Here is a 17,684-nt window from a genome sequence, read left to right as displayed (position 1 = left end):
AAATAGAAAATTACTTCTCGGGAACATTTTGTTCGGAGGAGAATGATTCGTGGTTGTCTTGCTTGATAACCTACGATTTCAGCAAGCGAGACTGTAATTTAATAAATGAATTTATGCAAGATTACTTCCCCGATGGTAAGTGATTTGAATTGTGGTTTCTAAAGTTATTTCAAGCAGACTAGTTAATTAAATGAAATCACTTTTTAGAACGTTCCATCTCGCAGTGGATATACGACCGAATATGCTGCAAAACAAAACAACAATGGGGATTACAAGCACTTTTTGAGTATCTTGGCAACCTTCCTTTAGACGTCCAGAAGTCCAGTAGATATACCATCTCAAAACATATATCTGCATTTATATGCCCGATAATTGGCGGCATACCTTTCAACGGTTATGCATTTTTGGGTGTAATAGCCACAATTTTCTTGTTGCTGATTATAAAATTCATTCATCGTTGGTGGTGGTGGAAGAAGTCTCAGAAAAGGAAGAGAAAGTTATATGCCTATTGATCCGACATTACAATCTTTCAAAACTGAATAATCAACTATTTTATTAAATTTAATAAAATTTATTAAGACATGCAATTGTTTACTGTTGAAAATATTCTTTTGCACGGTTTAGATCTCGTCACCGGTGCCACTAGTGTCAGTGTGATGTATACTTAACTTCCGATAGTGCGTAAAATAGTGAAAACTAAGCGGAAGTTTAAATCTGCTTATAAAAATCTGGATTTAAAGAATGTAACAGTTGCCGAATTAAGAAAGAAATTAAAAGAGTTAAGGGCTAAGAGTCGTTGTCAGCGGGGAGTCTAATGGGTTCGCAGACCTTCTCTTTTCGCCGCATAGGGTTATAATACGTCACAAAGTTGGGCTCCGATTGATGTTTATACTGTTTAACGAGAAAATTATTTTTAAGCTTGTATTTTATTTTTATTGTATAAAATGTTGACTTAATAACGCGATGAATTATGATACAAGTATAGGTTAGAGAATTCCTAATACATACGTATAATATAATCAAGCTATTTGATGAAAATTAAATTTTTAGTAAATTTTTAAATATTGCAACGTTATCCCTGAGAGTACTCATTGACGTGTATTGTGATGAATCTCCCAGTGTGAATTAAAAATTAACTATTTATAATTATTAAATTTAATACGAGAGGGAAACATAACTGTTTACCTCCAGTCAAATTAATTAATTTTAATAGTTAATTATAGCCTTTACATAACCCAAGAATTTGGCATATGGTTTGGAGTGTTTATCAAACATATTAGCAGTAAATTTTTTTTGTTTGTTTCTGCAAATAGAAATCTCATTCTAGGATGGTTCATTCCGCGCTAGAAGAAAAGATGATGATGATTCATGCTTCTTAGTAGTGTATATTGTACAATTTTTTTGAATAAACGTTATACATAAAACATTTGAGCATTTTTAGGCGTGGAACGCATTATCGTATTTTACATGAAATTCTATGGAAAAAATTGTTTCGCTTAACGAATGTTTCGCATTACAAGTAAGACTCTGGAACAAATTATGCTCGTTAAGCGAGGTTTCACTGCATTTTATGTGTAAGACTAATTATTTTAATTTAATTGAAAAATACCTATGTAAATTTTTTTCCCGAAATTTTCCGATATGTTTCATAGGTTTTTTCCCTGGTTTGGTTTTCTCTGCTGTGGCCCTCATGATTAGGCCACACTAGGCTGTCGCGGTAATAAAAAAAAAAAATTATGTTTAAACAGTTTTGTGGAGGCCCTGGCACCGACCCCAAATGCCTTTATGTAAATCCGGCCCTGTCCGTAGTTTTGATGAAAGTTTCAAGAGCCTGTAAGGTTTTTTGATTGCTGAAAAAGGCTTGCATGGCCAGTGAAAACCATGATCATACAGAGCGCTCGCTAAAATTCGTCTTTCAAGTTTGTATTTAGTGCACAAAAAGATGATATGCTGCATATCTTGATCCTCAGCTAGGGCACAAGGGCATTTCCCATTCCCTTTGTTCAGGAAACGCTTTAGGAATGTCCTGAAGTTTCCGTGGCCTGTAACGATTTGGGTGGTAATGAAGTTAGGATGGTAAATAAGCATGTACTGTACCTCTGTCCTGAATGCTTGGAAAAGTTGGAAGGCAAGTCTGCCTGTTTTTTCTGCTTTTCACCTCTGTTGCCAGAGTTAGGCCATGATGTTGTCTAGTTAGGACTTGACCAGGCTCGATGGAAGGGTGTTGAGAGAGATGGGCGTGTCAGCCTTACCAGCCTTTTTTGCGAGTAGGTCAGCTCGCTCGTTTCCAGTTATTCCAGCATGTTCTTTAATCCAGTTTAAAAGGATTTTTATCTCTTTTCCTCTAAGTAGCGTCAGAAGGTTGATTGTTTGTTGAACTAAAGTTAGATTTTGGCTAGGGCCGTTTTGCTATCGCTGTTGATGTGTATTGTCTTGTTTTCGAACATCGGCTTGTCTCAGATATATTGCAACGCCCTCAAAATAGCCAAACTTTCGGTTTGGTTCCTTCAGCATTGCATTCCTAACTTGAAGCAGGCCTGATAAATTGATTCTTGCCGAGGTGTTACTAACAACTACTGCGCACCCAACGCCCTCGGCAGACTTCGACCCGTCAGTAAACACATTGTACAGTATGTTTGTAATTTATTGCTGGTGCCTCGGTAATTTCCGGGTTTGGTTCTGCAGGGTGAACTATGTTAGCCTTTTTTGGTTTTTGGATGTCTTTTCTAAGTTCCATCATGGAAGCATGAACATTAGGAGTTTGAATGTTTTTCCCTTGACCTAAAAGATGGCATTTCCAATATATTTTTAAACTTTTAGGTCTAGTGGTAGAATGCTTGAAATTACTTTCAATGCGTTCGTCGAGCTTGTTCTGTATGCTTTAGCTATCGATATTAAACTCATTCGTTGGATAGAGTTAAGATATTTCTTAATGTTTTGCTTGTTGGCGGCTTCTCCCCAGATCTCCGCCTCATAAGTAATGGCCAGTTCGACTGCACGTTTATAGATTGTCTGGCTGGTCTTATAATTTATTTCCCATATGTTCCGAGAGATGCAGCGTAGGAGAGGGCCATCATAACCGCCTTGTTATCTATAACTGCTTTGTTGAAGATTGAGGAGAGTTTAACAATGAAATCATATGTCAGCCACGCCTGACATGTGATTTCCATGTTTGATGTCTGAGTTATGTGTAATCCTATGCCTGGCAGTTCAATTGCTGGTTTCTTTTTAAGTGGGAAATGCCGTGAGGTAAAGTAATACTTGAGCATTTAGCTGGGTTGATTATCAGTTTTTTTCTTTTCTGCCCAGAGATTTACGTTTTTTAGAAGTTTCTTCATTTCAATCTGCAAGACTTTTCGGTTTTTGTGTGTCATCAGTATCATCGTATCGTCAGAAAATCCTAATATGTCGATAGTGGTGTCTGCTAAGGAGGTTTCTTGGAGTTTGAAAATATCATAGAGGATATATTTACGTCACGTATCAAAATCTCTGAACTAAATACACCCTAAAATAAATTTGGGGTGTATTAATTTAATAAAATAAATATATATTGAATTTAGTGAGTGTTAGTATGAGGACAGCAACAACAGTTTTACTTCTTATGCGACAGAAATGTTATTTCCTCTTATAATATGGATGTTACGGCTTGAACATAAACAATTTTCTGATTTAAACTTATTACTTTACTCCGATACTTACAATGAATTGTCATAAAGACTTTCATGACAAGTTATTGCAAAAACTAAATGTTAATTAAATTATTGTTTCGTACTAATTCTCAAATAACAAACTAAATGCATTTTAGCAGCCAAACATATTTAAGGGCGTATGAGGGCACTTTCTTCAATCGCCGATGTTGAAACATGTAAAGAACGTAAAAAATTAATTTGTTTTTTGTTTATTAAAATCATTTGAATTCAGAATAATATTATAAATCTTTAAACAAATTGAGATACGCAGATGAATTGGCCAGTCTAACTACCAAAAATTTTTTCTCAATTTTTGTACGAAATTTTGATCCATGGACTGACTAATTTATCTACGTGTCTCGTTTTGTTTAAAGATTTTAAAATATTATGATTTTAAAAGATTTTAATAAACAAAATAATGTTAAAATAATTGCTGAAACTGATCAAGAAAATTGATACGTTCTCTATATTCACAATATAGAAATGTTGAGATTTTTATTATGAAGATATCTCTATGATAGCGTTTATTCTTGACATGCCCACTAAAATCCAAAGATATTTTACTACGAAGCCAATCAAAAATCCACAGGAGCTCAAATTAAATATTGGATATCTTCGTATTTCTAAGAGATATTTTGAAAATGTGATGTTAGATAATCTTTCCGAAATTCATTGACGAAGATAAGCATAAAAGTATTCAAAACATTTCAAATCATTACCAAAAACAAATGAATTTAAGCATAGTTTCATGGATACGTCAATACGATTCACATATTTCATGTTTTAGTTGCAATGGGATATTAAACTTACATTCGCTTATAGAGCAAATCTTACCAACTAGGAATTGCAATTGCTGGATCCCTCATCCAGCAATCCAGCTGAATCCAGCGCATTCTTCGGCCTGCTGGATCCACGTAATCGGATCCAGCGCTGCGGATCCGCAAATACTCAGTTAACTTTTTAAATAATGGCAAAAAAGTATACGTTGTCGCGTTGCCGCTTTGCTAACTACTAGACTGCTACTAATTACTTACTCACTACTTTATCAACACTAATAATTAAATTACTTATAAGTAAACTATACATTAATCAATCCAGAAAAAATTTAATAAATAATAAACGTATTCAATTGCTTTTAACGATCTTCCTCAGTTACAAAAGAATACAACATTAACTATAGAACATAAAATGTGTTTCGAATAAATATAAAAAGAATAGTGCTTAATTACATCCCATTTTTAAACAAGATACATAGATGTACTGCCAGGTCTAATAATTTTCGTATTGTATACCGACGTAATCTCACTGTTTTCAAACTTTAAGAAGCGATAAAAAGAAAGAGGATCGGAATTCAACAACATATGAACGAGTATATATTCGGTGCTTTTACACAACCAACGTTTCAATTCCAAGCTTGTTTATGTGGATGCAACGATGCGCAGTTTAAAACAAAGGTTCAAGGAGCACAAATATACAATCAGTAAGAACCTTGACAACACTGCGCTGGCATCATACGAAAGACAGAAGGATGTTAACGTCCAATGGGATCAAGCGGCAATTATAAAAACGACGACGAATAAGCAAACGGTCAAACATCTTGAGAGATTGGAAATCTGCAAGGCGCACATGGCAACTGGTTGTATAAACCATAGAAATGCCGACTCATTGTCTACCATGTGGAGATCCTTTTACATTAATTAATGTTATTAACGGAGAATACTGGTTTCGTTGTTATATCTTATATATATATATATATATATATATATATATATAATATATATTATATATATATATATATACCGCTATTAATTTTGTTTATTTATCTATATTTTCTCCGTTTGGGCGTTTTCCGTTAATTTTTATATTTATTCCGAACACATTTTATGTTCTATATTTAATGTTCTACTTTTTTGTAACCGAGGAAGATCGTTAAAAACGATTGAAAACGTTATTATTTTATTAAATTTTGCTGGATTGATAAAGGCGTAGTTTATTTAACTTATTCTACTTCCAGTACATAGTTTTATATACTTATAAATAACTACAGATTAATATGTAGAGCCTATATATGAAAACTGGTAAGACTGATAGCCACTTAGCCACTGATTATCCGTCCTTACATTATTATAATATATTAATATAAATTAATCAGTAGAATTGCCTTTGCTATTATTTAACTTAAAGATTACATTATATTCTTTTCTACTCTCACTCAGACTCTATTTAACTGTAAGACACACACACCTTTATGCTGAGAACTATAAATTTAAATTTAATCATAAAAAACAAACGTTTTCGGCCACTCCACTGGCCATCATCAGGTTAACTATATTCGAATACTATTTCGAACAACCCGTTCAAAATTGAAATAGATTACAATAGAACTCACGCGCTCAACTACGTAAACCAAATGTAATATAAATAACATAGAAAATAAATAAACAAAATAAATAAAATAAAACATGCCAATGGTACATGTAAACATAGCAATATCTATATATCTATAGGCAATCATTTGCGCCTAGTTAAGGTGTGATTTTGGCTTCTTCCCATTAACAACGGATCCCTCCGTCTGAGCCATTTTTGCTAACGTTGTTGTGCATTTACTTTTCGTCACATCATATCTGTGTTCCTTAAGTCTTTTAGTTAGGCTTCTCGTCGTAACCCCGATGTATTCTTTCTCTATCCCTAGTTGGTCGTTGCTGTACGGTATCGAGTACACCCCCGGCTGCTCACTCCGTTTAATTTCTTCCTTGTCGTTTCTTAGTAATTTATATATCGAGGGAGCTCTTTTGTACACAATATTGCTGTTCCTGTGGCTCGCAATACACTCCATAACAGAGGATAGACGCTTATTATACGTGAATTTCGTGATGCCGTTTGTAAGATCTCGTTTTTTCTTGTTTTTCTTAGGATTCTTGTACGCTGCAATCAAACGTTCAACTGTTCTTGGACCATATCCCAGCATCTTGGCCACTTGCCTGATTCTCTCCAGTTCCCGCATCGTATCCATTATGTTAGAGCAATATTGAAACGCTCTTCTAATTAACGCTCTAAATGCTGAGAGTTTATAGGTAATAGGATCATTGGATGTTGACGGTATATATAGCGGGTCGTGTGTAGGCTTTATATAAACTTTCGTGTTTATTGCTCCGTTCTTAAATGCACCAATGTCTGATCTGCTGTTGAATTGGTGGTAAGAAGAATGGAGCGCATCACACTGATCAACTTCAAGGAAGACATAATCTTGTACAGAAGATATGTGGATGATGTGCTTGTCATATGGAAGAACCACGCAAGGATACACCAATTCTTAAATGCCATGAATTCCAACGATCATGGCCTACGGCTAAACTTGGAGCAACTTAGTGGCGACGAATTACATTTTTTGGACATTGGTATTACATTTAAGAACGGAGCAATAAACACGAAAGTTTATATAAAGCCTACACACGACCCGCTATATATACCGTCAACATCCAATGATCCTATTACCTATAAACTCTCAGCATTTAGAGCGTTAATTAGAAGAGCGTTTCAATATTGCTCTAACATAATGGATACGATGCGGGAACTGGAGAGAATCAGGCAAGTGGCCAAGATGCTGGGATATGGTCCAAGAACAGTTGAACGTTTGATTGCAGCGTACAAGAATCCTAAGAAAAACAAGAAAAAACGAGATCTTACAAACGGCATCACGAAATTCACGTATAATAAGCGTCTATCCTCTGTTATGGAGTGTATTGCGAGCCACAGGAACAGCAATATTGTGTACAAAAGAGCTCCCTCGATATATAAATTACTAAGAAACGACAAGGAAGAAATTAAACGGAGTGAGCAGCCGGGGGTGTACTCGATACCGTACAGCAACGACCAACTAGGGATAGAGAAAGAATACATCGGGGTTACGACGAGAAGCCTAACTAAAAGACTTAAGGAACACAGATATGATGTGACGAAAAGTAAATGCACAACAACGTTAGCAAAAATGGCGCAGACGGAGGGATCCGTTGTTAAATGGGAAGAAGCCAAAATCATAACACCTGTCCATTCGCCGACACTTGCAGCGACAACCGAAAAATGTGAAATTTATAAGTCCAGCTTAACCAAAAAATGCTTAAATTACAAAGATGCGACCATTTTACCATCAGCTTGGAAGTTTCTAATTAAAAAAGTCACAAGAACACATTAACTAGGCGCAAATGATTGCCTATAGATATATAGATATTGCTATGTTTACATGTACCATTGGCATGTTTTATTTTATTTATTTTGTTTTATTTATTTTTCTATGTTATTTATATTACATTTGGTTTACGTAGTTGAGCGCGTGAGTTCTATTGTAATCTATTTCAATTTTGAACGGGTTGTTCGAAATAGTATTCGAATATAGTTAACCTGATGATGGCCAGTGGAGTGGCCGAAAACGTTTGTTTTTTATGATTAAATTTAAATTTATAGTTCTCAGCATAAAGGTGTGTGTTGTCTTACGATTACATTATAATTATAATCTAACTAAACATTTAAAGTTCTCAATTGACAATCTCATTCTTAGTTCTCATCTCTATCTCAATTGTTAAACCGAAGCAAAGTTAAGTTTACTACCTAAATGTGTAATGTTTTACTGATTTATAGTGACCAGTCTAAATAATAAAAGTTTCTTAAGTATTTTTTAAAAATGTTTATTTATTTAAAAAAACAATAAATTTCTGGGTAGATAGATAGACAGATAACACTTTATTGCACCAAAAATACATTCACGCTGGATCCGTGCTGGATCCAGCTGGAATGATTTCAATCCAGCAAAAATCCAGCTAAATTGAAAAACACTGTTGGAATGCGATCCCTACTACCAACATATATGTAAACGGTAGAAAAAAATTCGTCTCTCTTCAACAGAACAGGGCACCCATTAATCAATTTCAATAGAAAACATTTTCTTTTTCAATCGTTTATCATTCTAATATAATTCTAACATGGAATAAATGATTAATTTAATGTTTATAAATATGTTATAAATACTGTAATATCCTATTAATAAAGCTTTCAATTTTGTATTTCTCAAGAATGATTCTATAGCTAGTTACTTAATAAGATAGAATAGGTTTAAATTTAACTCACCAATGATGTAAACCGAGATACTTGGAAAGTCACAGCTGTACTAACGACGGTAAAAGCTAATAAAAGAATAGAGAGTGCAAAACGCATGAAAACATCAAGTTCGAAGAAAAAGAATGCGCAGAAAAAAAAACATGTTTGATATATTGCGAAACAGTATACTGCTGGAGAGTATGCTTCACACACTAGATTGAATTCTTGTATATAACTCCTAAATTCCAATGAGTTTGAATCAAGCTTTCGATTTTAGTTTTAAGGAAATTTTCGTCTGTTGTCAGTCCCTCGACTACATCAGATAAATAGGTGAATCTTTTTGACAGCATAACGGCACCAGCACCAATTACAAGAATACAACAATCTAATTGTCTAACTCCGTAAATGCACATTAACTGTGATGTTCAGACTACAAAATGCCAGCTCAAACTTTGAATAGTTATTCGTTCTAATGTAGGATACAAAAATAAGTCAATTATGGTAATAACTGTGATTGCTTGTAAAGAATAAAAGCGTAAGACCAGATATAAAAGTGATTTGAATATTATCTACTATTTTTTGCTCTCCTTCATATCCACAGTTATTTCTAGGCAAATAAAGTCTTTTTCTTTTAAACAAACTAAATTGAAAAGCTAGAAAAATAAGCAATGTAATTATAATAAATTTTACTAGTATTTGATTATTAGAGAACATTTGGATCCATCCGACACAAACCAAATTGTCTGTTATCTCTTGAGCAGAAAGTATCATGTTAGTCCACATAAATATCTCTATAGCAGTTTGGTAGAAAGGATATAACTTTGACAGATATTTTGATTTTTCGTCAGACTTCTTACAATTGCAATACATGATTTTAATTCCAAATATCTCTAACGGCCTGAGGACTGGTTGTAGAAAACACACGAAGCACAAACTACGTTTAGCGTAATCTGAATACATGTTTTACTCTAAACTATCGAAGAGCACACTGAAAATGCGAAGAATTTTAGGCGTCGATTTAGATTATATTTCGTAGTTTTATTGCACAATATTTCGTTACATAAACCAAATGCAGATTTTCTTGATACAGAGAATATTTTTGAATAGAATATTACGCAAGCGATTGATTTCAGTGTTTGTCTTGAAGTCACATGACTGAAGCTGCATCTGTGACCTTCACTAGTGAGTGTATTATGTAAATTGCTAATAAGCATTTATTTTTATTAAAAATTGTGATTGTTACTGTAGTGTAAATTTAATGTGTTATACACTAAGAAAATCATAAAAAAAACTTGTCACGAAAATTGGTTCAAGACTAATAACTCAAATTACTATAGTAGAGATAACAGACTAATTACACTGCTACTTGATAACATTAAAATGACACTTTTATCACCGAATGCAATATTCATTATTGGTTTTCATTCCGGTATACAACGACATTCATCAACCATATATAAAAAATATGCAAGTATCTACAACGAAATATATCGCACCGGGGAAGAAAAGTAACACAACACAAAAAAATGGCAATTTTGAGGTTATGTCATTGAAAAATGGGTACGAAGCGCTCCAAAGTTCACGACAAAGCGTCATATCTCTATCTCGAAAAATTAAAAAAGTTGTCACTTGAGTTATTAGAAAAGCAAGAAAAGACCTCACCTATATCTGATGAGACGTCACATTCGACGAGAGCAGAGCTACAGATCCATAATTACTATGCTATGGAATATAATAGAATTTACTGCCATAAATACTATTCACGAGTCTTAGCTAGTAATGGGAGATAAAAACTCCCTCAGGAATTTAGGAACACAGGAAACGTTTGTTCCTGGTTCTCCTTTAAAGTTAAAAAAAATATTCTACTCCATAAAAATGATTTTATTAAAAAATATTCAGAAATCCCACTTGTATGGCTCTTGCGTGCAATATACGAATGGATGGTTGGGGGTTTAACTACATCGGTAGTTATCCATCTTTTCTAGGCGTCATTCCCTAACAACATTGACATTATTAGCCACTAATTCCGAACCGCTGGCCAATTGCAGTCAATGTATTTTTTTCGGTGTGGTGTCCTTAAAAATCTACATTTTACGCTGACCACCATAGTTAAAACGCTATCGTCTACGTGATGTTTATGACCACATAGACCAATAAGAAAGCCGTTTAGCAAAATTTTTCCGTTCCGCGACGGCGAAAGTTCAAAGTTTTCTACCGCTTTGTAGTCGATCAGCTTCAACGAAAAGATGACAATGCCAAAATGACGTCGATGGATTCAGTCTTCTGTTTCCGCATGCGAGTACCAGGCTGAATTAGCTTCCTTCAATGTAATATCTGAATACTACATAAAATCTTAGAATTTCATGTCTACCTTAATTTTTCGTACTTTCATTCGAATCCGTTATTTTTAGAAAAAAGTCAATAACTAACAGGTTCGTTAATCTCTTTATTAAAAGAACTGGTTTAAACAAGTATATAAAAAAAACAGATAAAAATTGATGTTTAAAAATCGGACCGAAGAACGCATAAAAAACAAATTCATAACAAATGATTGTGTTCATACAATCATAATTTTAAAAATATTGCACTCTTCGGACACTCCGCTAAGGAGATCGTAGAAGTTTGTTGACATGAAACCTAAATACTACAGGTTAATCTGTCTAACTCTCATCGCCACGGCTGCAACAAGACCTGCTCCTTTTCCGCTTCCATCCTCAACGAGAATAAATTCGAACTGAAAACAAACATTTCCGTATTACTTTCGGATACTTTCGCACGCTCAACATGTGTAATGAATAAATACCTTCTTCCCCGGAGCCATTTTCGTTATAAACTCTACCATCGATGGTCCGTACCGTGGATGGTACTTGTACAGCGACCCGTCTACGGCAATGGTCACTTTTGGCTTGTCCATCCTTTCGATCAAACTGGACAAACCTGCAAAAAACGTAGAAAGTGAGAATTCCGGATCGTTTGGGAAGAAGAACAAACAACTAAGAATAAAAAGCGGCTTGCATATAGAAACAAGGCATGCTCCACGAAGACTGGCGATAGCGCAGACGTATTTTATTATACTAATATCGTCGTTGGAGATCTCGTCATATCCGAAGCGTTCTCGAAAAATCGTGCAGACTTCGGAGTCACCATTTTCACTGTTAAGAAAAGAGAAAAATCTCAGTTACAAGAAATAAAATCTTGCTTAGTTTTGAAAAAAAAGGTCACCCTTCAATATGAGATACGTCCGTTGTCGTGAAACTGTTAAGCTGCTCCAGTTCCTCCGTAAGACGTCCGTTGAACAACAAGCGCTCTTTAATTAACTTCAGCATCACTTGGCGTACCACTTCGCCCAGAAACTTGCCGGATAGCAGCTTCTCAAACCTAAGATTAAAGAGGGGGAGAGTAGCACTACATGCATTAAACTAGAAAGTAGTAGGGATGTTGATAATTACTCACGTAAAAGAATTAACGAGCAGAGAATGCTCGTTCACAGCACGATCGTACTCGGTCTTCACAAAATCCAGGACACCGTTATCGCCAAAAGCACCCCATTCCGTATCTACCACCACCTGGGCATTCGAAGGACAATTGGCGAATCTTTCGAGCAGTAGGAAAATAAACAAAAATTACCTCTTCGACTCCAGGGCGATCGCCTATCCACTTTCCTATTCTGTCAACTCTCTCCAAGTAGCAAGCGTTACTTCCGGTAGCTAAAATGGGAAGGAAGGAACGTTATTAAGAGTAATTCCAACACTGGAGGAGTCACTGCTTAGTTCACTAACCTAAAACCATTCCAATAGCACAGTTACGATCCACTAAGGTTCCTTTGACCAGGGTTCCCGTAGTGTCGTTTACGATGGCCACGACATCGACCTCCATATCCTGAGTATACGAACGAAGGAGGTTTTAATAATAATTTGTGAGTATTCTCCAGATATAAAATGAAGTATATAGCGTTATTACCCCTTTTCTTCTAATGGCGTCGTTCAACATTTGAACAGCGTCCTTGCCAACAGCATCTGGGCAATTAAAGCTCTTCGTCCAAGTGACTAGCGTTCCACTATCCAGAGCGTTCTGGGTGACGGGAAATGAGAAACAGAAACCTGAAATTTAAGAAGAAAAAAATCTACTGTTTTGAGTGCAGAGTTTTCCCCCCTTTTTCAATTTTAAAAGAAATTGTCAGGTTTACCCAATGGAAGACTCTTCTGCATCATGTTGTGGATAGTCATGAAATTATGAATACAGTCTGCCAGGAAATCGAACAACTGGAAATGAAGTAAAGAGGAGAAGTTGATGGTGGAAAAAAGGGGAATAATTTTTAACTGGATTACTCACAGCTGCGCCTTCTCCTATTCTGACATTCTCTGGTACTGCATAATATTGTACCAGTTCCTTTTCGAGCTTTCCAGATTTCAATTCTATGAAGAGAACTCGAAAATTCGTTCCTCCAAGATCCAAAGCAAGAAACTCGCCGTTCTCTGAGTACAGAGGGAAAGGCATTAGGGTGGAGGTTTCCTCTGAATATTGTTAGCGTTAATGCTCTCACCTGTACCGTCGAGTAATTCCGTCACGAAAGTGTTCTCCATCTGAAGAGACGACTTCTTGGCAGGATCGAGAGACAGTCCTATAGCCATTTCTGATTCGAAGGCATCCCTAATTCTTTTAATGGTCTCGTCACTTAATATTAACGGCTTTACGAGTTCCTCTACCTATAACGTCAGCAAACCAAAGAAAAAAAAATCTAGCACAGTAGTTTCAAAATTATATGATATGTAATAATCTGTTTCTAGATCCGTTCTCAAATGTTAAGACAGAAAAATAAAGCCAAGAGTTACATATAATAAGTAGCTTAACAGATTGATAAGGTATGGTTTTTAAACTTTTCATACCCTAAATATCTGAAGAATGATCATAAAGTTAGTTACGAATTAGTTTCGTCGAAATAAGCCATAACAAATAATTACATTAACTCACCGCATTCTGTTTATCTAAATTCGACAGAGTCAAAGACGGTGATTTTTCTACCTTTAACATTGTGAACAAGTGGCGACTAAAAGGTCAACAGTCGAATTACGAAGTAAAATAAAAACTTCTACTACCTGTCGGTTGATACGCAGCAATACCGATCCTTTTATATCGTTAGACCTTAGCGACGTCTAATGCAGATACATACTGAATTTGCATACATTCATCTGGTCTTGGAATATAAAGTGGCAGGTAATTTTCTTAGTCATTTTTTAATGACTTTCGTCTATTTATATCTGTAAATTTTTACCGATAATTAATTAATTTATAAACTTTAATACTATTTTTAGGTGATGTGTGTAACAGATACTTCGATGACGTCAGAACGATCGCGAATTCGTACAAATGAAACGAAGTCGTTTTAGAGATTTCTAAATCAATGTAACATATTTGCCGTTGGATACATTGTTAAAAACAGATAATATGAATAAAGTTACTACTAATTATATTCTAGATATCCTTAATACTTGATTGCCTCTTGTTTTTTCGATGTTCATTGGGAAAAACGCACAAAACTGTATCGAACTTATGTAGGAACACTCATGTGGCGAAGAGAATAGACTTTATTATTTAACACACATTTTTCTGTACAAAGTGGTAGAAATGCAGTTCGGGCTATTTGCACTTCTTCGGTTCTTTTTTGTACAATTATAAATTTTGCGTAATAAAATAGATTAAAATGAACGTTTATTTATATTACATAAGTGAAAACCCAGAAAAAAATAAAGTTTACGCAGATTTATGCTACATTCACAGCACATGTAATATTCACATGGGGTTCCTAAAAGACGCCCTCTTAATGCCCACAGGGCAGAAAGAATTTGAAAAAAAGCCTAATGGAGCGGCTGTGTGATCGAAGAACTGCCAGTGATGTCCGTCCAGCATGTTTGCTACTTTTAAAGTTTAAGAGATCGAATATACGGTACAAATTTCTATTAACGGGAGCCCACCAGTGGCGGAGTGCATAAAACCGCTGAACACTGGTCTTGGGTTCGCACCAGGCCAATAGGCTTGCCACGTGGAGTTTTCCAGACTTTCTTCACGTTTGTAACACTTAAATATGGGCCAGTTTTCCCATAAAAGTCCTCCCAGTATGCATCTGTGACGGTCCCGATCTAATCCGTCCGTGTAAATTTTGCACAAGTTCTAAACTAATTGTATAATTTTAATAAATGTATTAATTTTGTACATGTAATAATTTTACAAAATTTGGTGAAAACGGACACCAAGAAGAGAGGAACATATTTTTCGGCAGATTCACTTCCTTTCGGAGATGACACAGCTTCCTCGTGTGTGTCACCCGGAACCTGCGGCAGAAATTTATCTATTGGTCAATTACCGTAAAACATTCAAAACAGGCTATGGAAAGAACCCAGGGGAGTCCCCCTAATAAATAAGAGGGGTCGATGAATGAAGCAGAGGTCCTCCAGCTCTCTTTTGTCGTGTGTGGGTGTCGCCGATCGTCGAACCGCCATCGCATCGAACCAACCTACTGAACTAACTTACTGAACTAATCTACCGAAATAAAGTCTAATGAAACAGTATAGAACGCCGAATAAACGAACTCTAAAGGACTTAACGTCGCCTGGACTTCTACGTCAGAAAACGCACTAATTATCCTCGCAAAGTCAATGTAAACACTCTCTCGTGGTTAAGGGCCGCGTATTGTAACCTATGTCCAATTTTTCTTAGTAAGGTCCGTTTATACAACCTGTAAATTATTGATTTCGTATAATAAATGGATATTTTATTTTGCGATAAATAGTGGAGAGTACTCCTTCCCGAGTTCTCTACTTCCGCCTCCATTCCGAATCCGGTAGCCTACAATGCGACTGCTCAGGCGGAGAAAATACGAATTTAGCGACCACTTAGGTTTCTGTGTCTACCTAGAAGACACAGTGGTGTCAGTCCTGACGAATTAGTCATTGCAGTCGTCGCCGAAGCAATGTCGATCCTTCGGTCTCGTGGTGCCGAAGCATAGGGGCGCTTCGCGCATTGTCACACATCCCCTTTGGCAGATCGCCCACGTGTCACATTATTATAACCAAATAAACAACAACTTTATAATATCAAGGAATAATTTATTTTATTTTGTACTTTATTTTACTAAGATTTTACAGATTAAACTTGAAAAGAATTTAGAATATTATAGGAATGAAAAGCATTTAAATTTTGGATTGAAGTAATTATGTCGATGAGTACAAAAATGAATTTATTATCTCGTAAAATCAATAAAATCGAATTTTGGAAGGATCTTCAATATTAAAAGCTGTAATAGCGGTGTCTAGAATTTTCATTATATGCAGTTTTTCTTTTGGTGTCAATGTCATTTTTAATAAATCAACATTTCGGTTTTCAAACGCGCACTTGGCGGTGCATTCATTACAAACCATATGCGGAAAATAAGGGAAATGCCGCTTATCGAGTTTTTCACCTACGTCTCGAAATATCTTTATACCGTATTTACGCGGAATGACCGGAACATCAGATATTTTTGTATGGTAAAAGCCGACATGCAGGTTTATGTGAGGTTATACCTCACTTTTCTAGATGGCGCATTAAAAAAACCAACTCGCTGACACCAACCCCTTTTTACTTTACTTAAAATTTATTAAGATATTGTGAGATATAATAACCACACCATTACACTCATGGGAAACCTAATAAACAATTCTCACAAAGAACCTTAACTTGCCGACACTATTTATTTTGATACAAACTAACGTTTTCAATTTATTTCATAGACCATTCTCAAGTTTACTTAACTTTTGGAACAACAGTTACAATATGTACCAAAGTAGAACACCGAAGATTTTAAATTAAAAATTATCATGGAAAAATAACGGAAAAGATCATTTTTCCATGCTAATTTCTCATTGTTACTATCAAATCATATATGATTTGGTAGTAGCAAGAGCACACAAAAGCAAGCATTTAGTTATTACGAGAAGACAGACTTACTACAAAGCTTTAGACGGTTACATTAAGAAATGTCGGAACCCAAGGCCTGGAATGCCAAGGTTATTTGGGTACTCTAAAACCCATAAAGAAGGTAAAGAAATGAGACCGGTAGTAGAGAAATATGTGGCTCTGATTTATGTTCTAGAAAAGCGTTTGCATAAATTGGTCTCTTCCGAATTAGAAAATAGTATATTGGTGGCACAAGATCCTGGAAAGGTGGTTAATGAGACACAAGACTTATCGTTGATGGATGAAGAAGTTGGGACAATAATGGACTTATATCCTTCGATAAAAATAGAGTCTTGCTTTGAAACACTCTTAGAATTTATGCTCAGCGACAACCTCGAATTAGTCAATTACTCTAGCGAGGTAATAGAGCTAGCCAAATTGGTGTGCCACGAGTCTTGCTTTAGTTTTAACAACCGGGTATAAATGCAGAAAAGAGGAATCCGCATGGCGAGTCCAATACAGGGTTATTACGTGAGCTTGTGTTAAGGAAAAAACTGATATTGTGTATTTTAAAAGGTATATGGACGATGTTTTCATATTGTAAATAAATAACCGAAAAATTAGTGAATTCATTTATAAGGAGGATGGAACAATAAAAGTTCGTTAAAAATTACAGTTTTTTTATTGAACATTAACATTGAATTTAAACAAATTTAGCAACAAGGCGTAATTTTCTCGGCTTTTATGAGATTTTATTTTAAAATTAACATTTGTATTATTAATCAAAATAAATAACTAGAATTGTGTGTGACGCCATTTTTTATGAGATTTTGTTATAAAAGTTTTATACGAAGGGCAGTCAAAAAGTTCCCGGAATTGTGATCCTGCACTTTAGCGGCACGTGATATGGCCACGAAAACCTAATCACCTTCAAAGTAGGTCCTTCCCGCACAGACACACTTGTTCCATCGA

General features: G+C 35.3%; 1 protein-coding gene across 1 annotated transcript; it reads right to left on the bottom strand.

Moving 5' to 3' along the window:
• Positions 1-11,405: 11,405 nt before the first annotated feature.
• Positions 11,406-13,859, bottom strand: LOC136977079 (hexokinase-4-like). The gene is made up of 12 exons (XM_067272518.1): positions 13,752-13,859; positions 13,324-13,486; positions 13,113-13,255; positions 12,967-13,042; positions 12,741-12,880; positions 12,560-12,659; positions 12,408-12,487; positions 12,234-12,346; positions 12,003-12,158; positions 11,796-11,932; positions 11,584-11,717; positions 11,406-11,514 (listed from the first exon to the last, which is right to left on the bottom strand). The coding sequence occupies exons 1-12, from the start codon at positions 13,809-13,811 to the stop codon at positions 11,425-11,427; spliced, it is 1,392 nt and encodes a 463-aa protein (XP_067128619.1). The 5' UTR covers positions 13,812-13,859; the 3' UTR covers positions 11,406-11,424.
• Between the last annotated feature and the right edge of the window lie 3,825 nt (positions 13,860-17,684).

This window comes from Centruroides vittatus, unplaced genomic scaffold, assembly GCF_030686945.1.
Source record: "Centruroides vittatus isolate TY-2023 unplaced genomic scaffold, ASM3068694v2 contig_439, whole genome shotgun sequence".
NCBI lineage: Eukaryota > Metazoa > Arthropoda > Arachnida > Scorpiones > Buthidae > Centruroides > Centruroides vittatus.
Note: the sequence above shows the minus strand (reverse complement) of the source record. Positions and strands in the feature narration are given on the sequence as shown.

Coding starts and splice junctions, on each gene's coding strand:
- LOC136977079 (XM_067272518.1), bottom strand. CDS start 13,811: ATGTTAAAGGTAGAAAAATCACCGTCTTTGACTCTGTCGAATTTAGAT. Junction 12,347..12,407: donor ATCGCCCTGGAGTCGAAGAG/GTAATTTTTGTT, acceptor TCGAATGCCCAG/GTGGTGGTAGATACGGAATG. Junction 11,933..12,002: donor GACGTATCTCATATTGAAGG/GTGACCTTTTTT, acceptor TTTTCTTAACAG/TGAAAATGGTGACTCCGAAG.